The sequence below is a fragment of the Neocloeon triangulifer genome, unplaced genomic scaffold (genome assembly GCF_031216515.1).
Source record: "Neocloeon triangulifer isolate White Clay Creek 2 clone unplaced genomic scaffold, ASM3121651v1 ptg000014l, whole genome shotgun sequence".
Classification (NCBI taxonomy): Eukaryota; Metazoa; Arthropoda; class Insecta; order Ephemeroptera; family Baetidae; genus Neocloeon; species Neocloeon triangulifer.
Window position 1 is genome coordinate 9695291 of NW_026775556.1, and position 25712 is coordinate 9721002.

The 25712-nt window shown below is 36.7% G+C and overlaps 4 protein-coding genes across 16 annotated transcripts in view; 2 read left to right on the forward strand and 2 right to left on the reverse strand.

Moving 5' to 3' along the window:
* The window catches only part of LOC132201382 (mucin-2), a 37410-nt gene extending 32242 nt beyond the window's left edge, over positions 1-5168 (forward strand). For 4 of the 6 annotated variants that reach the window (XM_059627519.1, XM_059627520.1, XM_059627518.1 and 1 more), the window contains 10 exons: positions 14-283; positions 340-523; positions 653-766; positions 899-1132; positions 1636-1765; positions 1841-3148; positions 3783-3989; positions 4044-4377; positions 4528-4880; positions 4942-5168. In XM_059627519.1, the coding sequence (XP_059483502.1) occupies positions 14-283; positions 340-523; positions 653-766; positions 899-1132; positions 1636-1765; positions 1841-3148; positions 3783-3989; positions 4044-4377; positions 4528-4880; positions 4942-5139 (3332 nt within the window). In that variant the 3' untranslated portion in view covers positions 5140-5168. The remainder of the gene's footprint in view (positions 1-13; positions 284-339; positions 524-652; positions 767-898; positions 1133-1635; positions 1766-1840; positions 3149-3782; positions 3990-4043; positions 4378-4527; positions 4881-4941) is intronic. The other 2 variants (XM_059627517.1, XM_059627521.1) reach the window with 2 other exon arrangements.
* A 436-nt stretch (positions 5169-5604) lies between these two features.
* LOC132201390 (uncharacterized) lies at positions 5605-11069 on the reverse strand. 8 transcript variants are annotated; one of them, XM_059627538.1, is made up of 10 exons: positions 10888-11069; positions 8732-8797; positions 7931-8659; positions 7760-7871; positions 7458-7676; positions 7201-7404; positions 7018-7116; positions 6748-6936; positions 6489-6689; positions 5605-6419 (listed from the first exon to the last, which is right to left on the reverse strand). In XM_059627538.1, the coding sequence occupies exons 3-10, from the start codon at positions 8126-8128 to the stop codon at positions 6280-6282; spliced, it is 1362 nt and encodes a 453-aa protein (XP_059483521.1). In that variant the 5' UTR covers positions 8129-8659; positions 8732-8797; positions 10888-11069; the 3' UTR covers positions 5605-6279. The 8 variants fall into 8 exon arrangements, with proteins under 8 accessions (XP_059483521.1, XP_059483520.1, XP_059483518.1 ...); XM_059627537.1 differs by having other exon boundaries at positions 8932-11069; XM_059627535.1 differs by having other exon boundaries at positions 7931-8797.
* On the forward strand, positions 10134-23865 carry LOC132201387 (protein halfway). Its single transcript, XM_059627530.1, has 9 exons — positions 10134-10420; positions 21427-21770; positions 21977-22179; positions 22237-22406; positions 22477-22644; positions 22702-22869; positions 22920-23027; positions 23087-23161; positions 23228-23865. Exons 1-9 carry the CDS (start codon positions 10418-10420, stop codon positions 23429-23431), a joined length of 1443 nt encoding a protein of 480 aa, XP_059483513.1. The 5' UTR covers positions 10134-10417; the 3' UTR covers positions 23432-23865.
* On the reverse strand, positions 16664-18663 carry LOC132201386 (zinc finger and BTB domain-containing protein 40-like). The gene is made up of 3 exons (XM_059627529.1): positions 18297-18663; positions 18115-18209; positions 16664-18057 (listed from the first exon to the last, which is right to left on the reverse strand). The coding sequence occupies exons 1-3, from the start codon at positions 18533-18535 to the stop codon at positions 16856-16858; spliced, it is 1536 nt and encodes a 511-aa protein (XP_059483512.1). The 5' UTR covers positions 18536-18663; the 3' UTR covers positions 16664-16855.
* Positions 23866-25712: the final 1847 nt, after the last annotated feature.

Genomic DNA, 25712 nt, shown 5'->3' on the forward strand with positions numbered 1-25712 from the left:
AATCTTTGTGCAGGGTTGCTCTTCAACAAAATTGCTGACTCGTGTGACTACGCAAGAAATGTGGTCTGCAAGCCTAAATCAACAGCAACAACTACAACTACCTCCACTGCTTCTCCACCAACAACGCAAAAGTCTCCTGTTTACAAGCCATCCACGACGACAACCACTACAACAACCACCACCACCACAACCGCTGCTCCTGAAGAAGAGGAATATGAATATGACGAAGAAGAGTATGATCCTCAAGCCATCAAAGATCTTGTTGCCCTCATTAAGAAATTAGGTAACTGTTCAAATTAATATATAATATTTGCAAAATTTATTTAATTGATAAATCAGGTGGAGTTGAGCAGCTTGAAAAGCAGTTTGGTGGCACAAAGGAAGATAGCAAGGCGCCCGTGGTACCCAATATTCCTAAGTCACTTTATGATAGAGTACTTGGGGGCAGAACTCGTCCTCAAAGTGGTACTGGAGGCTCAGCTTCTGCAGAGAAGGAAGCAAAAACTAAGCAAGAAACACCAAGGTGAGATGTGTTTTTATGGTTTTGGAATGTATGCAACTGGCAACGCATATGTGCCTTGCAGGTTGCAGCGTGATATTTTTAAGGAAGTACCATGATAAATTTAATTATCCATATCTTTATCTTTATTAGAACGACGTCTTCAAATAGAAGTAGAGGTCCCCAAAATCAAGGACTGGAAGATCTTGAAGAAGTCCGTGGACTTAATAAAGAGAAACCAAAATACACGGAAATCAGGAAAGCCAGGTAATTACAAATTTTGCACCAAAATTTTCCTTGTTGATTTTTTTTCTTATATTGAAGTTTATTTTAGTGATTTATTTTATAAAATATTTCTCATTTTAATGCTTAAAATAAAATTTAAATTTTGTGTGCCAGACCTACTCGTCCTGTTGACGAAGAGGAGGATGAGGAAAGTGTTGAAGAACATGACGAGCCAGAAGAGCAGGCTGCCCCAGAAACAAGCGCACCAAGGACAAGGAAACCTTTCACCTCCAACAAGTATACAAACATCGTAAGACAGCGACCATCAACTGCCGCTCCCGTTGATGAAGAGATTGAAGAAGAAGTGCCAGTCGAGAAAGAAGTCAAACAGGAAGAGGCGCCTAAGAGGTTAGAAATTCTCATTGCGTTTTAATACTTGTAGTGTCCCTACAGTTTAGAAAATTGTAAATTCTTACAAGAACAGAGTATTAGTTGAACTGTTCTTTTTAAGAGCAAAAATTAATGATCAAATATTTAACGATAATAATGCTAAGTAATTTGGTGTGAAATTTATAATGTGTTAAAAAATAATGCTGTAATAGAGGGCTTATTTGGGAGCTAATAAGTTGAAGTCAAATTAAATCTCATTTAATCATATGTTTTATTTCTTAAAAGTAAAGTAATTTTCAATTCTTAACAAGGTTAACTTAAATTTTCTTATTAGGTGGCAATAAAAATTAAGTGAAAAATTTATCTAACCTTAAATACTTCTGCTTGTTAGATGTTAGATAAAATATTTCATAGGTTTTGTAGTTGCCTTTTGTAAAGAATCATATCATTGATCCCCAATGAAAACCATATTGCTACGAGGGTGAAGGTGGTAGAGTAGTATAACTGAACGCTGATTGCAGGAAGCTGTACGCCTCCTTGAGCCGCTCCAGGTCAACTACGACTGCCGCTCCTGTGCAGGAAGAAGTTGCCGAGGAAGAAGTTGAGGGAAAAACTCAACTTGAGTTTGAAGGCAGCGATGAAGTCACTAAGGTAGGATTCAAAGACGGCAATTCGCTGCGAAGACAAGTAGTTGATGATCAGGTAGATAGTGCGACTGATGAACAGCTCCCTCCACAGGAGACCACAACCACTGAGATTCCCCAAGAAACCGCTACCCCCTCCGAAGAACCCTCCACTTCTAGCCCGACGGGCTTTTTACTGACCAAACGCGTTAGCTCAACTACTGAAAAATCTAGGGTGTTTGTTGTTAACGCGCAACGGGCCACTGAAGCACCTTCGACGACGTCCACCACTGAAACTCCGACAACTCTTGATGTGGCTACGACGGAGCCATCAACTGAGGAAGCGACGACTATGAGTGCCGCCTCAACTAGTACAGTGACCAGTGTTGTCACCTCAATCACCGAGTCACCAATCACCGGCAGGACGAAAATTATCATTAACAAAAAGCAGTTTGTCCTATTCCCTAGATCAACCTCTACAATGGCGCCTACCACTAAAGAAGAGGAGCTATCGACCGAAATTTCTTCAACCAGCTCAACCACTACAACAACCACCACCACAGAAGCTCCTACGAGCAAAATCAGAGGCACCACAATCAGATTTAAGAGGCCACCTCTGAGAATTAAGTCAGAGGAAAAACCTTCCTACCGCAAACAGCTTATCAGAAAGCGTCCCCTGAAGACGGAAAAGAGCACAGAGGAGCCAGAAGTGAAAGAGGAGGTTTCCACCCGGAGAAGTTTTGTTCGCCAACGATACAATTACTCGGCAATTGTCAGCACCACTGAGGAAACTGTTGCTGATTTCACACCAAAGAGGAAAAGTTTCAAACCCAGCAGCAGAGGTCGAATCACATTTTCATCTTCCGAAGAATTGGCTGACGATGCGTCGCCCCCCAGCAGTGAAAGACCAAGGTTCGCCGTTTCCAGAAGGAGACCGACCACAAGCACAACTGAAAGCTCGGCCAGTTCAGACGAGCCTACCTCAAGAAGGACACAGTCTAGGCGCAAATATTTTACCACAGAGGCCCCAACCTCTGGCGAGGTTTCCTCCAGAAGGCCCTCGAGAGTCAACCGAGTCCGTCGGCCGCAAATTAGCACTGCCAGTACTACCTCAACCACTGCTCCTCCGGCGACCATTTACTCCGAGGAATTCACAAGTGAGACTTTTGAACCGACCACATCTCTGCCACTGTTCACCGACAAAGAGGCGGAAGTGTCCAATCCCCCAAGACGAAAAACCGTCGTGTTAATCAGAGGCAGACCGTCCTCAACCACAGTCCAATCTGTGGATTCGCAGTACGACCCTTACTACGCCACCAATCCGGACGAGTTCTTCCTACTGTCCAGCTCACAAACCGGCCCAGACGCCTCTGTCGAAGAAGAGAATGTAATTGGCACATTTGCTGATGAGGTAGAGCAATCGCTCCATCATTTTCCCGAACCTAAAAAGTTCGCATAACCCTTTGGCTGGGGCTCGATGCGGTGGTGAACACAAACTCCTCCTCTTCTCTCTGTCCTCCTCTACTTTAACGCCATAAATAACTCTGCATGCCTCACCTGCGGCGGTGAAGACGGCCACCTGTGGAGGAGGCGAATATTCATACTATGACGACGACTGCGACTCACAGTACAGCCGTGACTTTTGTGGAAACACGGACGACAGACCAAGAAAACGCGACGCATTAAATTATTTAAACACAAAGAGACTGGAATGATCTAGCATGATAAACAATGTTATGTTTTATTTAAAATTGCATTAAATTTTGTTATGAAAAGGTGTTGGAACTTTTGTTTTTTTAATGGAATGCTGTGTTGAAAAATAAAATTTTATTATAAAAACTGAAGAAACTAATCATATTGGGTAATTATAATTATGCTACTTAAAAATTATTTAAACACATGGAATTAGGAAAAAACGATTTAAAATATGTTTGTTTGACATAATTGCTTCTTTTTTTTATTTGTTCTAAAATCAGAAATTAAATTTTAAAATTAAAATCAGTCATTATATGCAATGTTATTTGACATATTCTTTCATTTAACAGGCACCTGCCACTGTGAGACCCACCTCCAGGCCACTATCAAGCATAAACCGCAGACCTTTCCAGGGTTCTTCAAGGACAAGGACGAGAACCACCACTGCTGCTCCTTCGAGCACTACCAGCCCCATCCTGGAGACTGCCGATGATTACACCACCAAGGCTCCCCGACAGAGATTTGTCGTCAGGCGCAAGTTTAGACCAACCACAAAGGTAATCAACTTGTGTTGCCACAGCTCTACAATTTTTCAGTCAATTATTTTTTAGGACATCATTCAGAATTCCGAAGGCAAAGAATCTCAATTTGCAACCGCTCCCGAGGCCAGCAGCATCGCTCCAAGGCGCAACAATAATTTCCTGCGTCGGGCCAAAATCAGCGCCAGCACTACTTCAGAGGCACCTATCCCAAGTACAGCAGCTGACGTAGGAGAGACTTCTGCCCTAGTAGCGGAACCCTCTCCTGCCCTTTATTTCTCAAAACAACCCACAGAGGAGTCTCCCATTACTGAGAAAATTCCCTCAACTGGCCCTGCCCGTGATTATTCTGATCTGGCCAATGTTGATGTGTCTGCTCTGACTCAACTTGCAACTCCTTCACCTTGTAAGAAACTTTCAAAAGTTTACGTAAATTAAAATAGCTTAAAAAATATAAATTTAAGTATAAATGGAAAACTATTTTTTTTTTTTTTTTGGTCAATTTAAATTGTTTAATGTTATAAGAAAATCATTAAAATCTGTATATTTTTTGCAGCAATTTCTGATGAGCTGAATGTTGACCATCTGGATGCCGACTTCCCTGACCCTGAAGCTGCCCCTGCTCCAATTGTTCGCACAACTGCTGCCCCAGTAACCACAACTGCTGCACCCATTAGACAGCGCGCCCAACGACCTTCGTCTGCGGTCAGAGAGCAAATACCCAAAGAGCAGAAGCCCTTCACCAAAATTAACAGAGGCAGTGTCAAGTCACAACAGACCCTTGCCCCGGCAGTGCCTTTCACACAAACCGTAACTTATAGACATCAGGAGCCAGCGATTCACCAGTCAACCTACGATTACTACGACTCTGAGCCTGACACAGTAGGCCAGCCAAATTACTCAAACAAGGTAAAAACTAAAAAGAAGTTATCAATCTTAAAATGCAAATATATTAAATAATTTCATTCAGGTGAAAATTCACGAGGACGGCAGTCTTGAGTGTTTGGACAGGGGTAACTTTGCCCACCCCTTCTCTTGCCGCAAGTTCATTTCTTGCGCCTTGATGGAGAACGGCGCCCTCCTCGGCTGGATCTACACCTGCCCAAGGCACCTGGCCTTTGACCCCATTGGAGGAATCTGCAACTGGTCGGGCGGATGCAAAGAGTAAAAGCAACAATGCCAGTGAAATCTGAACAATTATCAAAACGTGATTTCAATTGGGGACATAAAGAGAGAAATGCTAGAGATCATACCTTAATTGCTTAGGTTATCTTTGTACCATTAAATTAGAATGTACGGCTTAAGATTTAAGCACAAAGTATGGTCTTCCTGTTTTATAAATTTTATAAAAAAGACAAATAATTTTGATTAAAATGGTTATCTGATCAAAATATTTATTCAGCTGGTAAGGGTGACTTTATATTGTTCTTTTGCAAGAGATTGTTTAATTTTTCAGCCATATTATTTTACAAGAGCGGAACTGAATCAAGGCCATGCTGTGTCTGACCACAATAAAATTGTAACGGATATTTTAATTGAGAGTATTTTGCATAATAAACTGTTAGGATTTATTGCTCTGTACTCTATATATGTGAAATAAATAGAATGCCAACATTATAATAAGTATTCCAGTTTGATTTGACGTTTTGATTGAAAAATAATTAGTAAATTACAAAATCTTATAAAAAAATTTAGATCATTAAATTTTTTGTGCAGGAGCACAAAATTCGTGGGAATTGTACAATATATATAATTAGAAACTTTTTGCAGGGTATTACAGTCGTTCCAGCTTTTTTGCTAGAAAAATAGTATAATTTGTTTGGGCTCTTAAAAAAATTGCTAACAAACTTCCAAAAGTTTGCAAAATGTGAGGGAGCTTTCACTTCAATCCGGTGGCTTTGTTGGCAGCTCTCGGGAAGGCTTTTAAGTTTTAATAGCATAAATAAAATCGGATCCTTTTGCTTATTTTTATTTCTTAACTATTATTATTTTCTACCGGTCTTTTTTTTACAAAGTTCATTGTATAAAGAAACCTTAAATTTGTTGAAAGCACACACTTATAAATTATACAGACTTAGCTTTCGGTCAATAAGTTTTTGGATCTATAATTAAATTTCTACATATTGGATTTGAACACACAAAAATTCCATTTCAGGCTCTTGTGAATGCAAGAGTACAAATAAAATTACTAATGTTCCGGCCGCAAACTAATTGAGAATTTGTTCCTGCGCAAGCCATTTAAAAATAAATATAAGCAACTTTTTGAAAAGAAAATTAACATATGGTACGTGTTGCACATACCAAACGATTACTTTTTGTAATCATTTTCAGAGTCGTCTTCATCACTTTCACACTCCTCTTCATCATTGTCCGAATCTTCTCCCAAGGCAGCTTTGAAATCATCCCCACACAAGATTTCGACCACCTCGTCGACAAACTTGGCATGCTCTTTTAGTATTAACAGAATTAAAAGTTATGCTTGAAATACAAACTATATGCTAAAGCGACTGTGCTTACTCATATTAAGTTTCTGGTCTGGCTTATGGAAGTTGAAAACAACTGCCAGATGATGGACTTCCAAAGCTTCCACACCAATTTTGAGCACTCGTTGAATTTCTCCAGGCAGATTTGTGGGACATCCAACACCATTTTTGTCAATTTTGACAACTTCAGATGAACAGAGCTTTTTCTTCACTTCCTGTTCCAAGGTGATCAAATCTACAAGATCGAATTGGAATGAGATACGAGATATAGAAATAATTTTTGTGATCCATACTCATGACTCCCGTGTCCATGATGTTATTCCAGAATGCAAGGACGGTGAAAATGATCCTGTTGAGGGGAAGTTTCTTTCTCTCCTGCTTCTTCAGCTTGGCTACGTAGAAGTCAAAGAGTGCATGGAGGCAGTTTGCAAGAGCCTTCCCAGGCACGGTAAATATGGACGAAGCTTTGCGCCAGTCTGCAGCTGTAATATTTTAATGGCTTTTAGCATTCACAAAATACTCAATTTTTAAGACACTATTTTAATTTGAATAAAAATAATTACCCTGCTTTTCCTTCAGCATGTTACTGCCTTCCCCAGCAGTGCCTCTAGTTTTCCTTTCCACCACATCTTTAGACACAGTTTTCCTTAGTGTGGCGTTGTCTGAAATTCCGATAAAAAGAAACTTAATTAAACTATTTTATTAAATACTCCGAAGATGAAAATTAACATTTGTAATATGCTTACCAATGTCAGCACTCAAACCCATTCCTTCAAACCAGGAGTATACGAAAATACGAGCTGGTCTCAGGCTGCTCAGTGAGCCTTTTGCGATGGCCCTCTCAATGTCATCAGGGTAAGAGGTTGGTACAATCATGACATCTGGCACAAGAACAATCCAGTTGCATTCCTTCAACCTCTTTTCAACAGCCAATTTGATCGGGCCAGGCACTGCACAATAATAAAATTTTTTATTCCTGATTTAAATTTTAAAAATTAACTACTTTTATTGCAAGTGTCAATAAGATTGACAACCGCCAGCAACTCAATGGCGTTTGCTGGCATATCCTTCAGCTTGCCCACATTTTCACGCAATTTGCGGCGTTTTGGTGCTTTATGCTCCCAATTCGACACATCCTCGACTGTGTCGACAATTTCGACCAAATAATCAGACAGAGCATTTTTGGGTACTAGAAATTCATCGTTGCTGGATGACATGTTTTCTGCAAAATGAAACTCTTAACATCAATAAAATCAAGAAAATATAATCAGAGAAAATCTCGATTCTCGGTATCTCAATTTACACTACAAAGTCTTGAAACTTCCGAACGAATCTGCGGGCCCGGCGGGACCGAACTGCACACACAATGTACCTGACCACACGTCGACGTGATCTGTCGATCTGTCCAGGAGTAAAACTGAAGAGAAGACAGATTAGAAGTGACGCTGCACTTGCACTTTTTCTGGTTGCAAAAACCGAGCTACATGTGTGGAACTTGTGGAGATGACGCGAATTTTTATACGCAGGCGGTGTGGACAAGAATGGACGAGATCGACTTCTCACAGTCAGTGGACTCGGTCTTCTCACCAGGGAGAGGAGAGAGGACTCAGGCTGTTTCGCTTTTCGCATTGCTTTTCGGCCTTTTCGCTGACTAGGAAATCTATAGTCAGGCATGCGGAATTTGGCTCCTCCCCCAAGATAGGCGGCGGGAAAAAAAAAGATTGGTATTATTTATGCTGGCATATATATAATTGGGCATTAAAATAAAATAATAAATTTAACTCAATCAAAGGAGAATTAATAACTACAAAATTTTTTACTTAATGAATTATGGCTTAAATTTGAATTATTTTAAATCTATTGTTTAATTTTTGGATACATTGCAGTGCTTTGTAAAGAAAAACAAATAGGATTTTTGAAGTATAACCTGAATCACAGGATAAACTTTCTTTATAAATCATCAAAGAAAAATTAGTTGTAACTATAGAAGAATAATATATATTCATAAAATATTATTTTCTATAAAATTTATTAATATAGGATCCAATAAAAACTTTTTAATGTCGGTTTGAAATCACTAGTTTAAACCAATCAAAATATTTGCAATGCACAAATTAATTATGGAGTCTTTAAAATTGCTTATGATTCATGGCTGATGAGGTGCAGGTTTTTGAATGATCGGTCGAGCTCCATGCAACCGTGTACCTGGTTGAAGAGTAACCATAAATAAAAATTAATTAGTCATATTGAATTAAATCAAATCGAATGGCAACTTACATAATAGTTTGTCTTGCTTGATAAGGCGGTGTTGACTGCATGCCTAATATTTGAACTTGCGGACATCTAGAATTTAAATGCATAATTTTTTGATACATATATATTTACTTCTTTTCTCATTAATTTAGTGCGTTTTCAAATTTCAAATTGCATGTAAAGGTGATATAAATTTCTCCAAATTTGCTCTTTTATAAAATTACATATTTAATTTTTCCTCTAAAAAAGGTGCTGATCATCGGTGCATGGGGTGTGCGGCACTGAGCGCGGCGCTATTTATTATCGCTTTTCGATGTTCAATCGTTTCTTCATGCATTGCACTGATTCCAAAAACTTTCAGAATTCAAGATTCTCCCTTTCACTGGCTATAATCAAAGCGCACTATTTTCCCGCCACTCCACCAGGAAGTCCACCCACAATCCGCCACAAAGCACACCAGAGATAAGATAAGAGAATAAATTGAAATTTAAATTCTCTAGACAATCCTAACGTGGCAAAAATTCTCAGAAATAAGAAAGAACATATTTCAATTTGTGTATTTTTAAAATGGACGCAATATGAAAATTACTCATGAGACTTCCAGAGAAAGTACAAATCAGTTTCATATAATATTCAAGACGAGCTATATATCATAATCGATTTATTTTTAACACAGTTAAATTAATGCTGTTTATCTGTTTTTTTTTTGGTTAGTCTCAATTATAAATGTCATATTTTAATCTTGACGCTGCTGGGGAAAATTTCGCTCCTGCCGGGTAGGATTTTTTCGATTCCTCTAGCTTGAGTTTGAATTGAAGCTTCCTCTCAATTGAAGATTGCAGAAATTTCTAAATATATTTTTTTGAACATTAGGTTAGACGCAAGTCCACATTAATTTTTTTAAATGACACTTTTCATATTGTTTTTTTTATACAAACAAATTGATTCGTACAAATAGATTATTTAACTGTTCAGCTTCGAGAATGCATGCCTTTATTTTAATTATCAATATTATCATTTGCATTTATGTCAAATGTTAGTGCAATAAATTTTCACAATCTTTGTTGGATCCAAATTTTAATCAGAGCTTTAAATTAATAAAAACGTCAGTTTTAATTTAGTAGTTTCAGAAATTAAAGGACAGCAGAATAGCAGATTCTGATGGAAAATGACAACATTTGCGGCTCAAAAAATCTTGAGCAGACTGTAATGAGATAACAGCTAGATAACTTTTCTTAATTAACCACCAACGAGCTGCAGATGCTGACTGACCATATTATACTGACTAGTGTGTAATAAAATTGAGGCAATGAGTGAGCAAAGGGGCATCTGGCTGGCTTGTGTATAATGACTCGAAGACCCCTCCGCGCAACAGGCTGGCGAAGTGCCGGCGCGCCGCTCGCGGTGTTGGCTCTACTCAATAGTTATACCAGTCTGCCTCTAACCTTCATGAGAGAAGGAAGTGACTATTTAGTAAAGTGCGCTCCATGTGTTGTTGTTTGGTCTCGCGGGCGGACGCGGCAGCTGAATCAAAGAGAATCAATAAACTTTTTGTTTTGAGATCGTAGCTCATTAGTGACCTCGACATATCAACGAGATGAGACGATACTGCCGGCCTGACAAAAAAGATCATCGCTGACACACTGGCACGAATTTCTGAAAATCAGATTTGATAAGAAGGATCATAGAGGACCACTTCGACGAAATATAATGGTGAGAAATATTTACATAGTAAAATTTTGATTAAGAGAGGTTGGAGGGGCGTTATACGTTATTATTTTTTACAAGCTAAGCAGAAAGATGATGTCAAAATAAACGATCCAGGTGAATATTTTTATGCGCCAAAATTTACATTGGCTTTTTAATTTCCACAGCAGTATAATTATAATGCTGCCTGAACGCTTTTATGGCAGGGTCAGATGTAAATATCTAAAGCATTTTTTATAACAAAAATGTCAACTTTTACACCAAGGAAATCGGCAATGGAATTTTTATATACATGAGTCAAAGGCTATGCTTATCTTTCTTGCTATAGATGATTGATCAGTCGGAAACAAAATAAGGAAAATAATCGCGGCGCCGCTTTTTAGCTGCGCGCAAACCGCGACCGGCGCCCTTGCCTTGCACACCTCCGAAAACTCTACCGCTTTTGGAATTTGTAATCAAACAGTGGGGCCGACCTTGAATTTTCACAGTGCTGGAGCAGCGCGACCCGTTTTATGATATTACGTTGTTTGATCTGCACACACAGGCGGTCCAGGCGCGTCTCTCGGATTCGCGAACCCACTAGCATTCCACCTTCGCAGTTTCGCACCTTTTGGCGAGAGAGGAAAAAATGCAAAAAATAAAAAAGGAAAAAACAGAATGGTTGCCTGCCGGGACGAGAACTGCCCGTTTGTTTTCTGCGCTCATTTATCTTTGTGCGCGATGGAAGCAATTTACGATTGCGATTAATCATTTTCATTGTGAAACGCGTGTGGGGTGAAGAAAATAAATCTGCTCGCGTGTACGTGTGGCGCAATTCTTCATATACAAATCAATTTTCTTGGCTCGCTCGCCAGGGCTTTTTTTATCCACCACGCACATCTGCAAAATATTGCAGGTGTCTCACCAGCGGTTTCCTCTTTTCCAGAGAAGAGCTTTTTTGAATTTGTATTCAGCGAAACGTCTCGCGTTGTTTGCGTCACGCGACGCTTTCAGAAAATGAATTAACGGCGATTCATTATGTGTGAAGGCGCCACTGGTAATAATAACTCCGTCACCCTCGTGGTCTTAATGACTTGAAAAATTATGCAGGCTTGCTAGGCTCCTTTTCACAAAACATTTCATAAAGCGTTTCAAAGTTTGTATGACGTACACGACGTGACGAGGCCTGTTTTTCAGGTTTGTTGAACCAACAATAAAACTCAAAATAACGTAAAATGTTAGGTGTTGCAAATTCTGCAAAATATATCTAAATTGAGCACTAGTGACGTCTTAGAAATAAAAAGTCATAGAAAGTTTTCTTGGTAAGGATTAATTAAAAGGGAAATGAAGCCATGGCACAGAGTATTTCAATTCTCGTTGCAATTAATTAATATTCATATCACAAACAGCCTCATCCGCTTCTCCACCCGTGTCAAATTTACATCAGCTGGTTGATTGAAGCTCAAATAATAACCACTGGGAGAAATGCAAGTCTCGAATTACTGTGCAGAAAATCCTGTTCAACAAGACGGCCAGGAAAAAAGATAGCAGGGATACGCGGCAGTGTGTCTTTTTCACAACTTCATCAGTGAATCGGCATTTATTTTTGCGGTTGAGTCGGCTCTCAAACAGATTTTTCTCTCTCGCACACTTTTATGCCCCTTAGAATCTTTATCTGGTTTTCCTCTTTTCGTTCATGCAATTTATTAGTTCAGAATTCTGGATAAAATTAACAAGCACTTTTTAAACACATATATACTCATTTTCTCCTTTCGTGTGCTCCGGCCACAGAGATGACTAACAGGCTTTTGCTGGTAAGACATACACAAATTAACACTCACTGACCGCAGCACCGGAAAATGTGTTAGCTGCAAAATGCCGCGTTTCTGATAAACCCTGCTCTCAGTTGGAACTTCCTTTTTGAAAATGGCTTTGAAAACGATTCCACTGTGTGTTCAGACTTCAGACGCCACAAAAATTGCGACACGTTTCTGGTTCTTCGCCAAAAACTGAAATAAGCAAAACTATAGAATATAAAAAAATTTGGTGGAACCGCTTTTAGATTGTGAAATATAGATAAAAATGACTTTTTATTACAACTGTGGTCATAAATTTAAAGAAACAAATTTTTTAGTGTCAAAATTAATTTTTTTCCTCCATCTCAGAGTGAAAGTGCAGACGTCATTTAGTTTATTTTAAATATCAAAAGCAAAACCAGACTACTGTCAGGTCAGGGTATAAATAGATGATTTACGATTGGAAAACAACATATGGCAGACGACAGACGGCAAAATAGAGGCGTTTTGTCGCCTGTAAATTAACTTGTTGATAACCCAGATAATTCAAGTTGCTAATCCAAAAAGTCAATACATGCATCATGTTGGCAAAGAAAAATGTTGCAACATTATTCGTTTTGACCGCGAATAATTGACTTTAGTCAGAGACACAAAAGACTAGACGACAGTTGTGTGGACGCTAAAAATAATGCCATGGTAAAAAATGCACCTTTGTTTTCATTTGGCAATAGTCAAGTTGGCATAGTACACAATAAAGAGGAATGCAACAAGTAACGCTTCCGCCATGACTATATTAGATGACCATCAATAATAAACAAAAGTTAATCTGCAAATATTGATGGTTACCAATTGAATAATTAAATAATGCTCCTTAAATTATTATGTTAACTATTTTAATTTCAGTTATAAAATAGATTCTTGTTTGTAATAATTTTTTTAAATTTCTACAATATATTATATGGATTAATTTAGTTTTTTAGCTAAAAAAATTAATAAACTAAATACGTACGCAAAGTGAACTTTTCCGGCATGAGTACGTCTCATACGATCTTAAATATTATGAATTTTGAATAAATAATTTGTGTTAAATGTATTTAATTAATACAATAAATTTTATATAATTTATTACATAATTTATATATAATTTGTGACTAATAAAAATAGTTATAATTTGGTTCAAACTAATGCAGCGTTTATGAGATGCAGTTATTAAATGAACTGTAAATTAGCTGATAATTCCCTTCCTGAAATGAACAGCCAGAGGCGGACATCATCTTGAGAGCAAATTGCGCAATGAAGCAAGGTGCTAATTCGAGCCGCCCTTGCCAATGAGCAGAAAGCAGAATTATTAGCAAACCGCCGATAGTTCAACAAACACACAAGAGCTGCGTTTGCATCTGCACGAACTCTTCTCGAGTTTTACTGGCTCGAATCCAATTTTGCGCCGCGAACTTCGCTGTTGATTATCTCTGGCCGCTGTGTCTTGAAAATAAACCAAAACTCATAAGAATGTCTCTCGGCGCTTCGTTTTAATTTCGGTGCCAAACTCCGCCGCCTAATGGCCATCTTAACGACCAACCCTTCTTTTTATTCAGATTTAAACGCCGACCAAACAAGTTTCTCTCGCACTTGATTTATGATAATGAATCTCGTTGCAGCAGTCAGGCGTGAAATTGCATCCTTTTAGCATGATATGCGTGGGGCAGGGAATGCACCGTGAAAAATATATAAGTGCTTTTAACTTATGTTCAAGAGTCAAGTATGATCGGTCAATGCACTCGAGTACGTGTAACAACATTTGCTAAATGAAAAAGAAAATATTGCATGGACGTACGTGCTTATTTTTAATTGAAAAGTGCAGCATAAGAGAGATCGGGGCTGCAACGATCCAGTGACCTCATGGATTATCTCAATGACATTGACTATTTAATGAAAACATACTCTCCTCTCTCTGATAAAGAAAAATTGTCCTCTTATTTACCAGTCGGGGTCGTCCTATAGACATCAAATTGTTGTTAGTTTAACACAAAAGTGAATTCAAAGGTCAAAAGAATTATCTAGAAATAGCTGTCAGCAACTTTGAATATAAAGAAAACATTTTTATCTTGTAGAAAATAAATTAAAACTAAAGACTAACAATAAAAGTTTTTTAAAATTTTTTTATACATGAATAGAGCTCTGGTATAACAAAAAAAACTTTTGGTTGAATTTTATTAAAAAAAAGAAATGCAGTTAATGATGTCTTGTCTTACATTTTTGCCTACAATTACACAAACTGTAAATTAACTTAAGTATAGACGAGGAATTTTTAAAATTACATTTATTATAGTAATTCACATGGTTAGTTATATAATAATAAGAGTGTTAACTCAAAATTTGAAACAAAAACTTTTAATACTTATAAACTTAGTTTTTAATTTTTGTGTGACTTGTTACGAGAGAATAAATTAATTGAATTGAATTTTCTTACTTTTCATATTTTTTTTTCTCATTTTTATAAAAGTTTTTATTGAAAAAATATTTAACACCATTATATTTGATCAAACTTGCTTTACACATATAATTCCAATCACGTAACTGACATTTATAAATTGTTTTCATTAGCAAAAATTTTATTATAAAACAAATAAAAAACCCATAGCAATATTTTGTATAGTATCGTCGCATTGTTTGCCAAGTATTCTTGACAGGAAATGTTTTGTTGAATTTTCATTATTTATCTTTCAATCAACACGCCCAATCCAAACCGCGGCTGTGCATCTCGTACGAACTTTTGCGAGTCTCAAGGGTGCGTCTCTCTTTTGCTCTTTACCATCATCGGATAAACATGAGTGTGTCTGTACGCCTGCTGCGATCCATTCATATTTTCAATTAGCATTGTTCGCCGCGAAAGGGCCCCGTCGGTTAACGTCCTTGTTGCAGGCGATTATTCAATTCAGAGCGCGCCTCACGGGACGAAATGACGCTGAATGGTTATAAAAGCGAGCTCTATTCGCTGCAGCTTTTCGCGTTTAATTCGCACCACAGCCGTTCGCAGCCTCGAGCCATTGGGTGCACGCACACAACCTTGCCGCAATTAATCAGGCAAATGGTTCCGTGTGCTGGCGCGAATCTAGTAATGATGCTTTTATCCTCAAATTTATCTTCCGTTTTGCGGGCCAATTACATGTGCAGGTTTGGGTGACCGGGCGGAAGGTCAACCATTATGCAACAGGGCGAGGCTCCTGTACTTGTTTTAATTGAAACTGTAATTATTACTTCCTCTTGTGAGAGTATATGAACTGTAAAGAGTTGTTTCTCAGAATTTCTCATGGAGAGGTCATATCACCGAATGAGAGCACAAAAATAAAGTCGTATAATATTTATTGAAATTTAACTTTTTACTTTCTGGCAAGAATTGAAGGAAAAAAGATATACAAAATTATTATTATTTTTTTTGCAATAGAAATATATTAAAAGTTTATTTTAGCTACAAATTTTTCTCTCAATTAAATAGTAAATAATAATTAAAAAATTTTGATTAAAATAATATATCAGATTGATTATTAATATAGCCAGGGAGAAAAGTTGACTGCTCATTTGCACTGAGAGAAATTAATTTTTTAGACATGGCAATAATTTGTATATTATGAATGATTGACAAGGCTGTGTAGTGCGTATGAAATCTGTTCTTGAGTGTCGCAGTCGCACCACAGCGTTCATGACAGGAGCCTAATGGATCACACACCGCTCTCTGTTTATGCGCGTCTGCGTGTTTTCCTGCCTGATCTCTGATTTTGATCTGCCAGACTTTGTTTTCCACGCATGCTAATCCACGCGATTATAATTATTGGAGTGCGCGACAGGCGAGCCTGCATCAAGGCCGGTAAAATGCACCTGGAGCTTGGAAAATGCACCGAGCGAAGGCCAAAATTGGACGGTCGCGTTTCGCAACTGCACATATTTATGTTTCTACGGGTTTCCTCCCGTCTCTCGAGCTTATTTTGGATGACCTACAATTAAAAATGAAAGTAGTATAAAATATCGCGACCGACCGAACGAAAATAAAGCCAATTTTCGAAATCAGATCGCACACCGCGCCAATTATTTATGTGCTTGTCTTTGTCCCCTGGGTTGGCATTTGCATGCAGGGCAGACACTCACTTGAAAGCATATTCTTTGTCAATTATACTCCTTCGCAAATTTACATGGCCCTGAAAATTTACATATTTTTACTTGCGTTCACTGCTGGCCACCAGAAAAATTGAATAATTTAGCTATTTATAAAACGTGAATTATTTGGAAAAATTTTCTCATTATATTAATAGATTTAATCACTGTGACAAAATAAATTAAGAACCATTTAAGCATAAACAAAAAAATATTATTTAAATTTGGTAAAAAAAATTATCAATGTGCAAATATTTATGTCGGTTACCTTTTTATTTTTAAGTGACACTTGTTGACAGGTTGAGCTTTGAATCAAATTCAGAAATTATGGAGAAAATACTTTTTATTATTACAACGGTTTTTGAGTGAACATTATCATTGTCTAGTTTAAAAAGTGTAAAAGTTATAAAAAAGTATATTTTTGAACTATTGGGTTTTTATTAATTGTCTCAAACAAGGGGTCACAATGAAATCTGTGGAACCAATTGTTATTATCAACAACTTCTTCATTGGTTACTCATATACTCAAAGGATCAATTTCGCCACTCTCAATTTCACTCCCCAAAGATAATGGTGGGGGCAATGAGACGAATTCGGGTGGCTTTAGCACTGGTGATTCGTGTGCTTTTGGTCCAGCAAGGGAGTTTTCACCTCCTTCGTGTGCCTTCATGTGGTTTCCTATGTCAGCTGGTTTCATGATACATTTGCAAATGTTACAAGCAAATTTCCATTTTGGTAATCTATGTGACTTGCCATGGAAAGTCTTTATATGGGTATCCACAATAGCAGGGGGTACAAAAACTTGACAAGCATCACAAAAGAATTTAAAATTTGACGATTCTTTGGCTTTTTTCTGAATACACACTTTTTGCTCATTATGACATTCCAGTGCAAATTCTGATCGGAACTGCAATTTGCAATACATGCAAGCGTATGGGTTTTCAGTGATGCCAGATAATTGTTTTGTCACAGAACTTTCATTTTTCGGGTGTAGCAATTCTGATTTTGACATTTCAGGGTGTTCAGAGTCATAATGTTTGGACTCGAGTTGTTGATCTGCAAAAATGTCGAAACAATTTGGATGTCGGCAAATATGTAAAATCTCATGCTCAATTTTACAGTGTTGTTTGATCATGCTAGGAACGATGAACTCATTACAAATAATACATGGTATTTTCTCCACCTTGGCATTCCATTTTTGTGAAAGTTCTAACATTTCAATGCTCCGCAAAGATTTTTTTGGCACATATAATCTTGGGTCTAGGGTTTTCTTTAGGTGAAAAAATTCAATGTGTTGATTAAGTCTGTTTTCACTTTTAAATAAGTGGTTGCACATTTTGCAAGGATACGGCTTTTGTTCCAGATAAGTCAAATCAAAATTACGATTTAGTTTGTGGTCGTATGCAATGTGCCTTAACAATACTCCTTTCGTCCTTAAAATCTTGCACTCAGGATATGGACAGACATAGTTTTGCTCGTTAGTATGATTACTAAGCAAATGTTTTCTCAGGCTGCTAAATTTCAATTCGCAATATTTGCAAGAGTTGTCCGCTTGTTGCTCGTTCATAACTGGAGGGACTGGAGGTTTCTTTTCGATCTCCGAACCATCTGTTCGTCGCTTTTTCTGTTCAGGTGAATTTTCTTCGTTAATTGAGGTGAATTTTTTCTCTTGCTGGATCGTCTTGCCCTTTACCTCCATAGGAAAATGTCCTTTGGGCTCTGAAAACATAATATTTTTAATTTTTTATTACATAAATTCCTTATTTTTCATTTTACCAATCACATGGTTGGGGATCTTTGAGCCGCAGGATGTCCACCAATCAATCTCTTTACCCTTGTCAACTGAACTATTTTCTCTTTCAAAAGTTACTCTGAAACAATCATAAATACACATATAATTTAATATTACATAATTCATTAGAATTTTGCATTAGATTTAATTATAAATGTTCACTTACATTGCGTCCTCAATGCAAAATCTGCAAATAATTTTGGCCTTGGTGAGGTTGATCACAGACTTTTCCATTTCGACGTTGAAACTTTCGAGCCACCAATTTTTAAGTTTCGTTGTGTCCAAGTCTGCGACGGCCACGGCGTTTTTGTCAGCAATCGACTCACACAAAATGCACAGGTCTGGCTGTTTGTCTTCCTCTTCCGACTCATCACTAGCAAGATTTATCACCGCTGGCTCTTTCATTCTGATTAAATGTCAACTTCGTTGTGTTGTGATGACTCAAAAGGTTGAATTAACTGAACAATTTTACATACTTCACAAAATTTATTCACGACAATAACAATAACAAGGAGACAGTAGTGGCGGGAGGCACTGCCTCTAACGACGAAATTTGGAACTATACTTCAAGCGGGATTTCTCACGACTTTATGACGGGTCCGCCGGGCCATGTGGGGTTTTCCTAGCGGTGCTTGTTTATAGTTTTTTTAATTGTTATTTATTTTATCGTGGACTGCTGTAAATAATATTTTTCAACATTTTTTGGTGAAAAAACCAGAAATAAAAATAAGATCTCGGAAAAGCAACTATTTAAAAAAAGAGAAGTAAAATGTCAAATAGCATTTTGTTATTTTTATCGTTATATTGAAAATGATTTCAATTACAATAAATTTTAAATACCATTAAGTCTTTTCCATAATAATTTTAATTAAGCTACAGTTAATTGTTATCAGATTGTTATTGAAAAGAGGTGCTATCGAACGTTAAGTATTACAAATAATACCTTTGATTTCAGACCAGATCTGCATTGACTTATTTTATTTTAGAAGAGAAAGTTAGAAAAGAAGGCTAATTGCGCAGAGACTTTTTAACAGAGCATTTCTCTTATTCAAATTCAATGCATTAGAAGTTTTTGTTTTGAATTTGTTTGTGGAAATCTTTTGTGTTGAAAACCGAGGAAATAATAGTATAAGAGAACACAATATCCACTTGTCTTCACAAACACATCAAGCTGTTGACATATTTTATTTCTTTGCCTTTTGCAAAGGAGCTGCTTTTCTCACTTAATGACATATTTATTAAATAGGGCCGCCGCGAGAACCGCAATCAATTCATGTTATATTCTCAAGTACGACAACACTCTGCAACTTAATTTCATAACTCATTTCGGTGCCACAAAGTGCTTTGTTGAAACAATCATGATATTATCAGTTATCATCAAGAATACTCACTTTTATTTCAAATGCGTGAAATTAAAAAATTCAAAACTGCAACGAATCTTTATAGGGAGAGAAGTAAAAAATAGAAGAAGCCATGAAAACAATAAAAAATAAATATAATTTATATAATTATTTCAGCTACTACAAGAAATAACTGAATTAAATTTATATTTTGCTTCAAAGCATGGCAGAAGAGATCAAAATAATGAATTTATGTATAAAAAATTATCAATTTAAATTTGGATATATCTATTACACAAATTTTGAATAAATTCCTTCTCAATCCTATCAAATTATATTTGTTTGCACCAGTTTAATTTTGTGTAATCTTTGGTACAAGAAGAATTTTATAAATAGATATTTTCTTCAGCACATCAGAGCAAAACTTACAGGTTCAGAGCTGACGATTTACAAATAATAAGAAGTAGAATTGCAGGTGGCATTTTATCAATCTTGATTGGCATTTCCTCCATTAAGTTTTTCCATAAAAGAAGCTACTCTTTAAATCAACAAGAACATAAAAATAATGATCTGCAGAAATATTGCTGAATTATTCATTTACAGCGATAAACAGAGAATGGTGTCTAACGAGGCTTGAAAAAACTGGAAAGTGAACTAGACGAGGCGACAGGGATATTCGCGAGATGCATTCCGATGCAGAGAAAATTCTCAAGTGAGGCGTGCGACGTGTTGGTAAAAAGCGAATCAACGTCCGGTTCTATAAAGCGAATCCGAAACAAAGCGTAGTCGGTAAGATTTTTTTCCTGAGCCTCATCTCGATATCCTTGAGCAAGAGCACAATGGCCAGAGAAATAATTAATAGGCGCCGTAAACGTCTGGATCTTTTTTTCATGTCTCGACGTACTTCAAAAAAATATTACTGCTTGTGTAAAAGCAAAAAATTACACTGCCGTTGCAAGCTATTTTCTGCTTGTTGTCTCTGGCTTGGGCTCGCATTTCGTGAAAGACGACTGCGAAATCTGATCGTGAGTTCAAATTGTGTGTCGTGCGTTGAAAAAAAACGCGCAAGTGTGACGACAACAAATTTCCGCTGATATAGCACAATCAGGTTTGCGATTTTCTGCAAATAGTTACGCATTGTTTTCCTCACTCTTGGATTCTAAGATCTCAAAGATCAAGTTTGAAAAAAGCAGATTTTTTTATCTATTCCACAAATTATTCTTTTTCCTTCTAATTGTAAGTTGAAAATGAAAAAGAATTGAATTTGTTTAAATATACGAGTGATTTCAAAACTTTAATTCTTTATTTAACATAGGGAACTAATTTTGGGCGTAATAGTAATTCCGTGAGGTTCTTTTTTATTTCCCATGCTGCAATATCATAAAAATTAGTTTACACAAGCGTATAAGTCAAGAATATGATATATTATCAATCATGGTTAAGTAAATAGAATGCTCAGAGAATTTTTTTTATAGTTGATTATAACATTTCTGAAATTAAAAAAAAATGCAATATAATAATAAATTTCTAATAATTGAATATAATTTATTTACAAGCTATAAAATTGAAAGAAAACAAGCTTTCCCTGTCGGTCACTGTTGAAAAATTGTTTGATATAGAAAAATCATACGGCTATCGTCATTGAAAAAATGTTTTTTTTTTTTTTATAATTTCTTCAACATTTTCTTCAGCTTTCATGATCGACTGTCAATTTCTTCAAGCTGATATAAATTTATATGTCATTTAAAACTGTGATACATTATTTTCTATTGAACTGTAAAATAACTTGAACAAAATAATTGTATATTTATCCTAAGGCTTTAGGATTTTAAAATTTGATTTAAAAAAAAAATACTATGAATAACACAAATTTCTAATGTCTTGTTTTTTTTTCTAATTTTTTCAAATTGTATTATGCATCGATTTCTTTTAAATACTTTAATGCGTGGGTTGCAGACGATCCGCCTGATTGTGTTACTGGCTTTCGTGGTGATGCGAACCGATTGCACCAGCGCGCCGAGCGAGTTGTGCGAAGTTGATGACCTGGCCTGCAAGAATGTGACCCGAGGAACCAACTGCGGCTGCACTTTTAGCGGCACCAAGGCCAAATGTTGCCACTTCAAGCTCAACCTGGTTTCTGACTACGTTTTCAACTGCAACCTTGAAAACCTGACCGCGCTGTTCTTCTTCAATTGCTCCTCGCCGGACACCGGCACCAACGTCCGTAACCTTGATCTCACCCCGATATTGAAGAAGTATCCTCAGTTGCTGACAATGTCATTCACAAACGCTGATTACAAGTACTAAAAGTTAAAATAAAGAACAAAACTATTTGAAATCAAGCCCTTGAAAGAAAGTAAATGTAAAAGTACAATTTATTCACAAAAGATTTTATTTAAGATGTAATATAAAGGCTTACTTATTATGTTTCTAATTTTTAATTTGCTATTAATATTTATTCTTTATTACATTTTTATTTTTGCTTATTGTTTAAATTTGTTCTCAGCACAATAGCGTTTGATCCTCGAAATGACAGCAGGCCAAACTTGCAGTGCCTAAATGTTTCAAGCAACAATCTTGAAAACGACACTGCTATCAAAAAAGTAATTGAATCAGTCCCGTCTCTGCGGCTCATCGATCTTGCGAGCAACAATCTTTCTTATGCACCAAACATTAGCAACGGAGAAGATTTATGGATGCATATGGCTGGTAATATTTTTCTTTTTTAATTATGTAAAAAAAATTAAAGGCTTATTTTATTCCCAGAAAATAAATTTTTACGCTGCGACGGGATAGCTGACATGATGATGAATAACAGTACAAAATTTCTAAACCCTGGGAATACCACTTGCGTAAAAACCACTAGTATCATCCAATGGGAGGCAAATACAGATGTCTTTCGTTTGTCTCTTGACAACATCGAATATGCAAATATGGTAAACAAATAACACATGTACAAAATATCAATATCATCATTTTTGTTTAATTTGCAAATTTTTCTTGCAGGTGAGCCAGCAGTGTCCTTCGAAGTGTATGTGCAACAAGGGTAGATTGATTCCGACTGGAATTTCAACGATCATCACAGTGGAAGTTAACTGTTCTAGCAGGCACCTTACAGAACTACCAGCAGTTCTTCCCATGCACACCACTGATCTCGACGTGAGCAACAATAATGTAAGAAACTGTAAATGTCCTTTTTCCTTTTTTCTAACGTTTTGCTCAAATTTCTAGATAACAAATCTGATGCCAATGTCTGTCAAAAACAAGAATTCAAATTACAACAAGTTGAGGACTCTCTATGCCGACAATAATAAAATTACTTCAATCGATGCCTTGGAGGGAACCGACTTTCTAAATTCTTTCGACTTGATTAGTTTGAAAAATAATAAAATCACAAATGTATGTGTTTTTATATTTTAAATCTTTTTTTTTTAATATTCTATTTTTAGATTCCGCATTTTATTAAAAAAGCCTTTGACAAGGATTCAGGCAAAGGACAGATCAGCATTAGTGGAAATGATTTTAGCTGTGACTGTTCCACAGCAATGCAAACTAAGGTAATGATTTTGTTAGAATTAAAAAATAGCGCGCTGACAAATATTTTATTCTCTTGTAGCCTTGGCTCATTACGCACAAGTCGCACATACAGGATTTTGATCAAATAACGTGCAGCAACATGGGCAAGAAAAAGGTATAATTTTTAAAATTCAAATTCATGAATCAAAATTTATATCTCACTTTTAAATCCATATTTCAGGTTGTGGATTTGGTGCAAGAAACTTTGTGTGTCAATGAAGAGATTAATTACATTTACTACATAATTGCTGCTGAAGTGTTGTTGCTACTTCTGTTAGTTGGAAAAGTTTCCTACGACTACTGGGTTTTCAAACACGTTGGCTATTTGCCCTGGCCAGCTTCGAAAATGCCCAGACTCCCATGTGACTATTTTTTCGAAAAGTGAGCCCAGAGATTTTGAGAAATGATGATAGGAGTTGTGGACATATTTTTGCACATATGTATTTATGTTCCTGAACTGATAATCGATAAAACTGCTTGTTTAGTTCATTCGGCAAATTAGTGTATTTTTTACAAATTTTGAGAACAAGTTTTTGTGTCAAATAATATGTAACATGAGGACTTTTGCAAGAGCAAAAACGTGTAAATTTTTTAAGGAAAAAGACAATAGTGTGTCAGCAAGGGTCATATTGTTTTTTAGATAATGATTGATCTTCATGTGATGAGTATTGAATCAAATAAAGAATTGCCATATTTATCTATTTAAGACGAATTCCTTGTCAAATGTGCCTGTTTGTGAAATTCTTTTTTGTAAAAAGTCCAATTTTGGTAATTGTATTATACAGCATGTAGAATAAATTCTAATTATAAGATGTATAATATTTTGAATATTATTTGTTGTATTAAATAGTTAATACAGCTGGATCAGCCATCATCATTTAAAATGTTTGAATTTTTTAAATTCAAGTTTTAAGGAAATTTTCCATCCGGGAAATCAAGCATTGGCAAAAATTTAGTTAAACTTTCCTCGTATAGGTGGCAACTCCTTCCTCCTTCCAGTGCAGAAAATTGCTCTGCCTTGTGCTATAACATGCTCCGACATGCCAATATAAATTTAGTTTTAGTAGAATGATAGACCTGTATAAAAAAATTCACGTCTTTTTTTAAATTTTGACTAAAACTTTCATTAAAATCACAAATGCAGCGCCCTCAAACATACAACCTTATCTTTATTATTATTATTTGTGACGGCCTGAACGCACAGTTGCTGTTGCATGTGTATGGCAGTTAGATTCCATTCCTTTTCATTGTGGCTGAGCAAAAAGCGGCATTTCATGCAAATTAGTGTTACGTTTGAGCTGCTCTCTCATTGCGTCCGTTTTTTTGTTTGTGATGGACACAACGCGGATTTATGGCGGCGCGTTTGTTCGCGCACACACAAAACACAATTTACATGATCGTTATTGTTCGGCGTACGCGGCGCACGCATTAAAATAAAAAAAGGCAACTCGATAAATCAGAAGCCTCGGGTAGTTTCCCGGCCTGCATTTCAACACACGCAGAAAAGGAAAAGCTATTAACAGAATTGGCGCTATGCAGCTCTCGGGACAAAAATAATGACGGCCTGGATGAATTTCGCCCACCCTTTATCAGGCCTCGCTCGGCGGAATTAACGCCCCCTCCGGTCGCGGAAACTGATTCCTTTTTGTTTGCTTTAGTGAGCAGAGCGCATAGCCGACTCGTTATTTATATCAGCACTTGATTTGCATTGAATTTAGACTAAAAATGTCCGTTGAATAATATTGTTCCCTTTGTTACAACAATAGCCATAATGCTTTTCAGAAGAATTAATTTAAAGAATTAAAAGAAATTACCAATGGTTATAATATTTGCATACCATATACATTTGAAAAGATATTTATATAATAAAATAAAAAGAAGATAATGAGAAAAAAAATCACAATTTGATTATGCAACTGCCATAACATCCCAGTATTCGGCCTATATGAAATTCAGGCGCTGTTTCAAACGTAGAAGGAATAATATATTACTGCAACATGAGATTGAGATAATTACAAATTTTAACGCGCTCTACTATAAAGATTTTACTTAATTTCTAATTGAAAAAATAAATAATGATAATAAAATTAAAAACATAAGTAATATTATATGCACATGAAAAGCAAAATCGCCTTTATAGTTTTAAGCGTGCTTCACCGTTAGGGTGTCAACTATCTTTTGAGGGACTAGAGAAACACTTAACGTCTGGCACACACACTTCGACGGCGCTCAGTCTCAATAAGCAGTCAATTTGCGCCTCGCCATAACAACAAAGAACAACGACGGCAAAGTCGGCAAACTTGCTCGAGGACAAAACGTGTACTTTAGCTGGCGAGAAATTCGAGCCTCTGCAGATCTTAAGCGACGCGAGTAAGTGAAAGAAAGGTGCATCACTTTTCTACGAGGAGAAGTGGCTGCTGCTTCTGCCGCTGAAAGTTGCCAAGAAAAAATAAATAAATCGCCCACACTCACAGAGTGACACGACTCGGTGACAAATGGCGCTCTCTCGCCCGCACCTTCGGTCCGACACACGTCGCCCAGAGATGACGAAACAAAACGCGAGAGCTAAATGCGCTCCCTGGAAATGAACTCGTGCAGGTGCCACTGACACGGGAAGGCTGAAAAATTTCAAATATTTTTAATAACATTTGCCATTTTTCACAGTG

Excerpts from the sequence above, each read along its gene's own strand:
- LOC132201387 (XM_059627530.1), top strand. Across the intron at positions 22,180-22,236 it reads TTTATGGATGCATATGGCTG|AAAATAAATTTTTACGCTGC; the intron begins GTAATATTTTTC and ends TTTTATTCCCAG. Across the intron at positions 22,645-22,701 it reads TCGACGTGAGCAACAATAAT|ATAACAAATCTGATGCCAAT; the intron begins GTAAGAAACTGT and ends TCAAATTTCTAG.
- LOC132201390 (XM_059627538.1), bottom strand. The coding sequence starts at position 8,128 with ATGCCTGACTATAGATTTCCTAGTCAGCGAAAAGGCCGAAAAGCAATG. Across the intron at positions 7,117-7,200 it reads GGGTTTGAGTGCTGACATTG|ACAACGCCACACTAAGGAAA; the intron begins GTAAGCATATTA and ends TCGGAATTTCAG. Across the intron at positions 6,937-7,017 it reads CATGCTGAAGGAAAAGCAGG|CTGCAGACTGGCGCAAAGCT; the intron begins GTAATTATTTTT and ends AAAATATTACAG.
- LOC132201386 (XM_059627529.1), bottom strand. The coding sequence starts at position 18,535 with ATGAAAGAGCCAGCGGTGATAAATCTTGCTAGTGATGAGTCGGAAGAG. Across the intron at positions 18,210-18,296 it reads TTTTGCATTGAGGACGCAAT|AGTAACTTTTGAAAGAGAAA; the intron begins GTAAGTGAACAT and ends TGATTGTTTCAG. Across the intron at positions 18,058-18,114 it reads GATCCCCAACCATGTGATTG|AGCCCAAAGGACATTTTCCT; the intron begins GTAAAATGAAAA and ends TTATGTTTTCAG.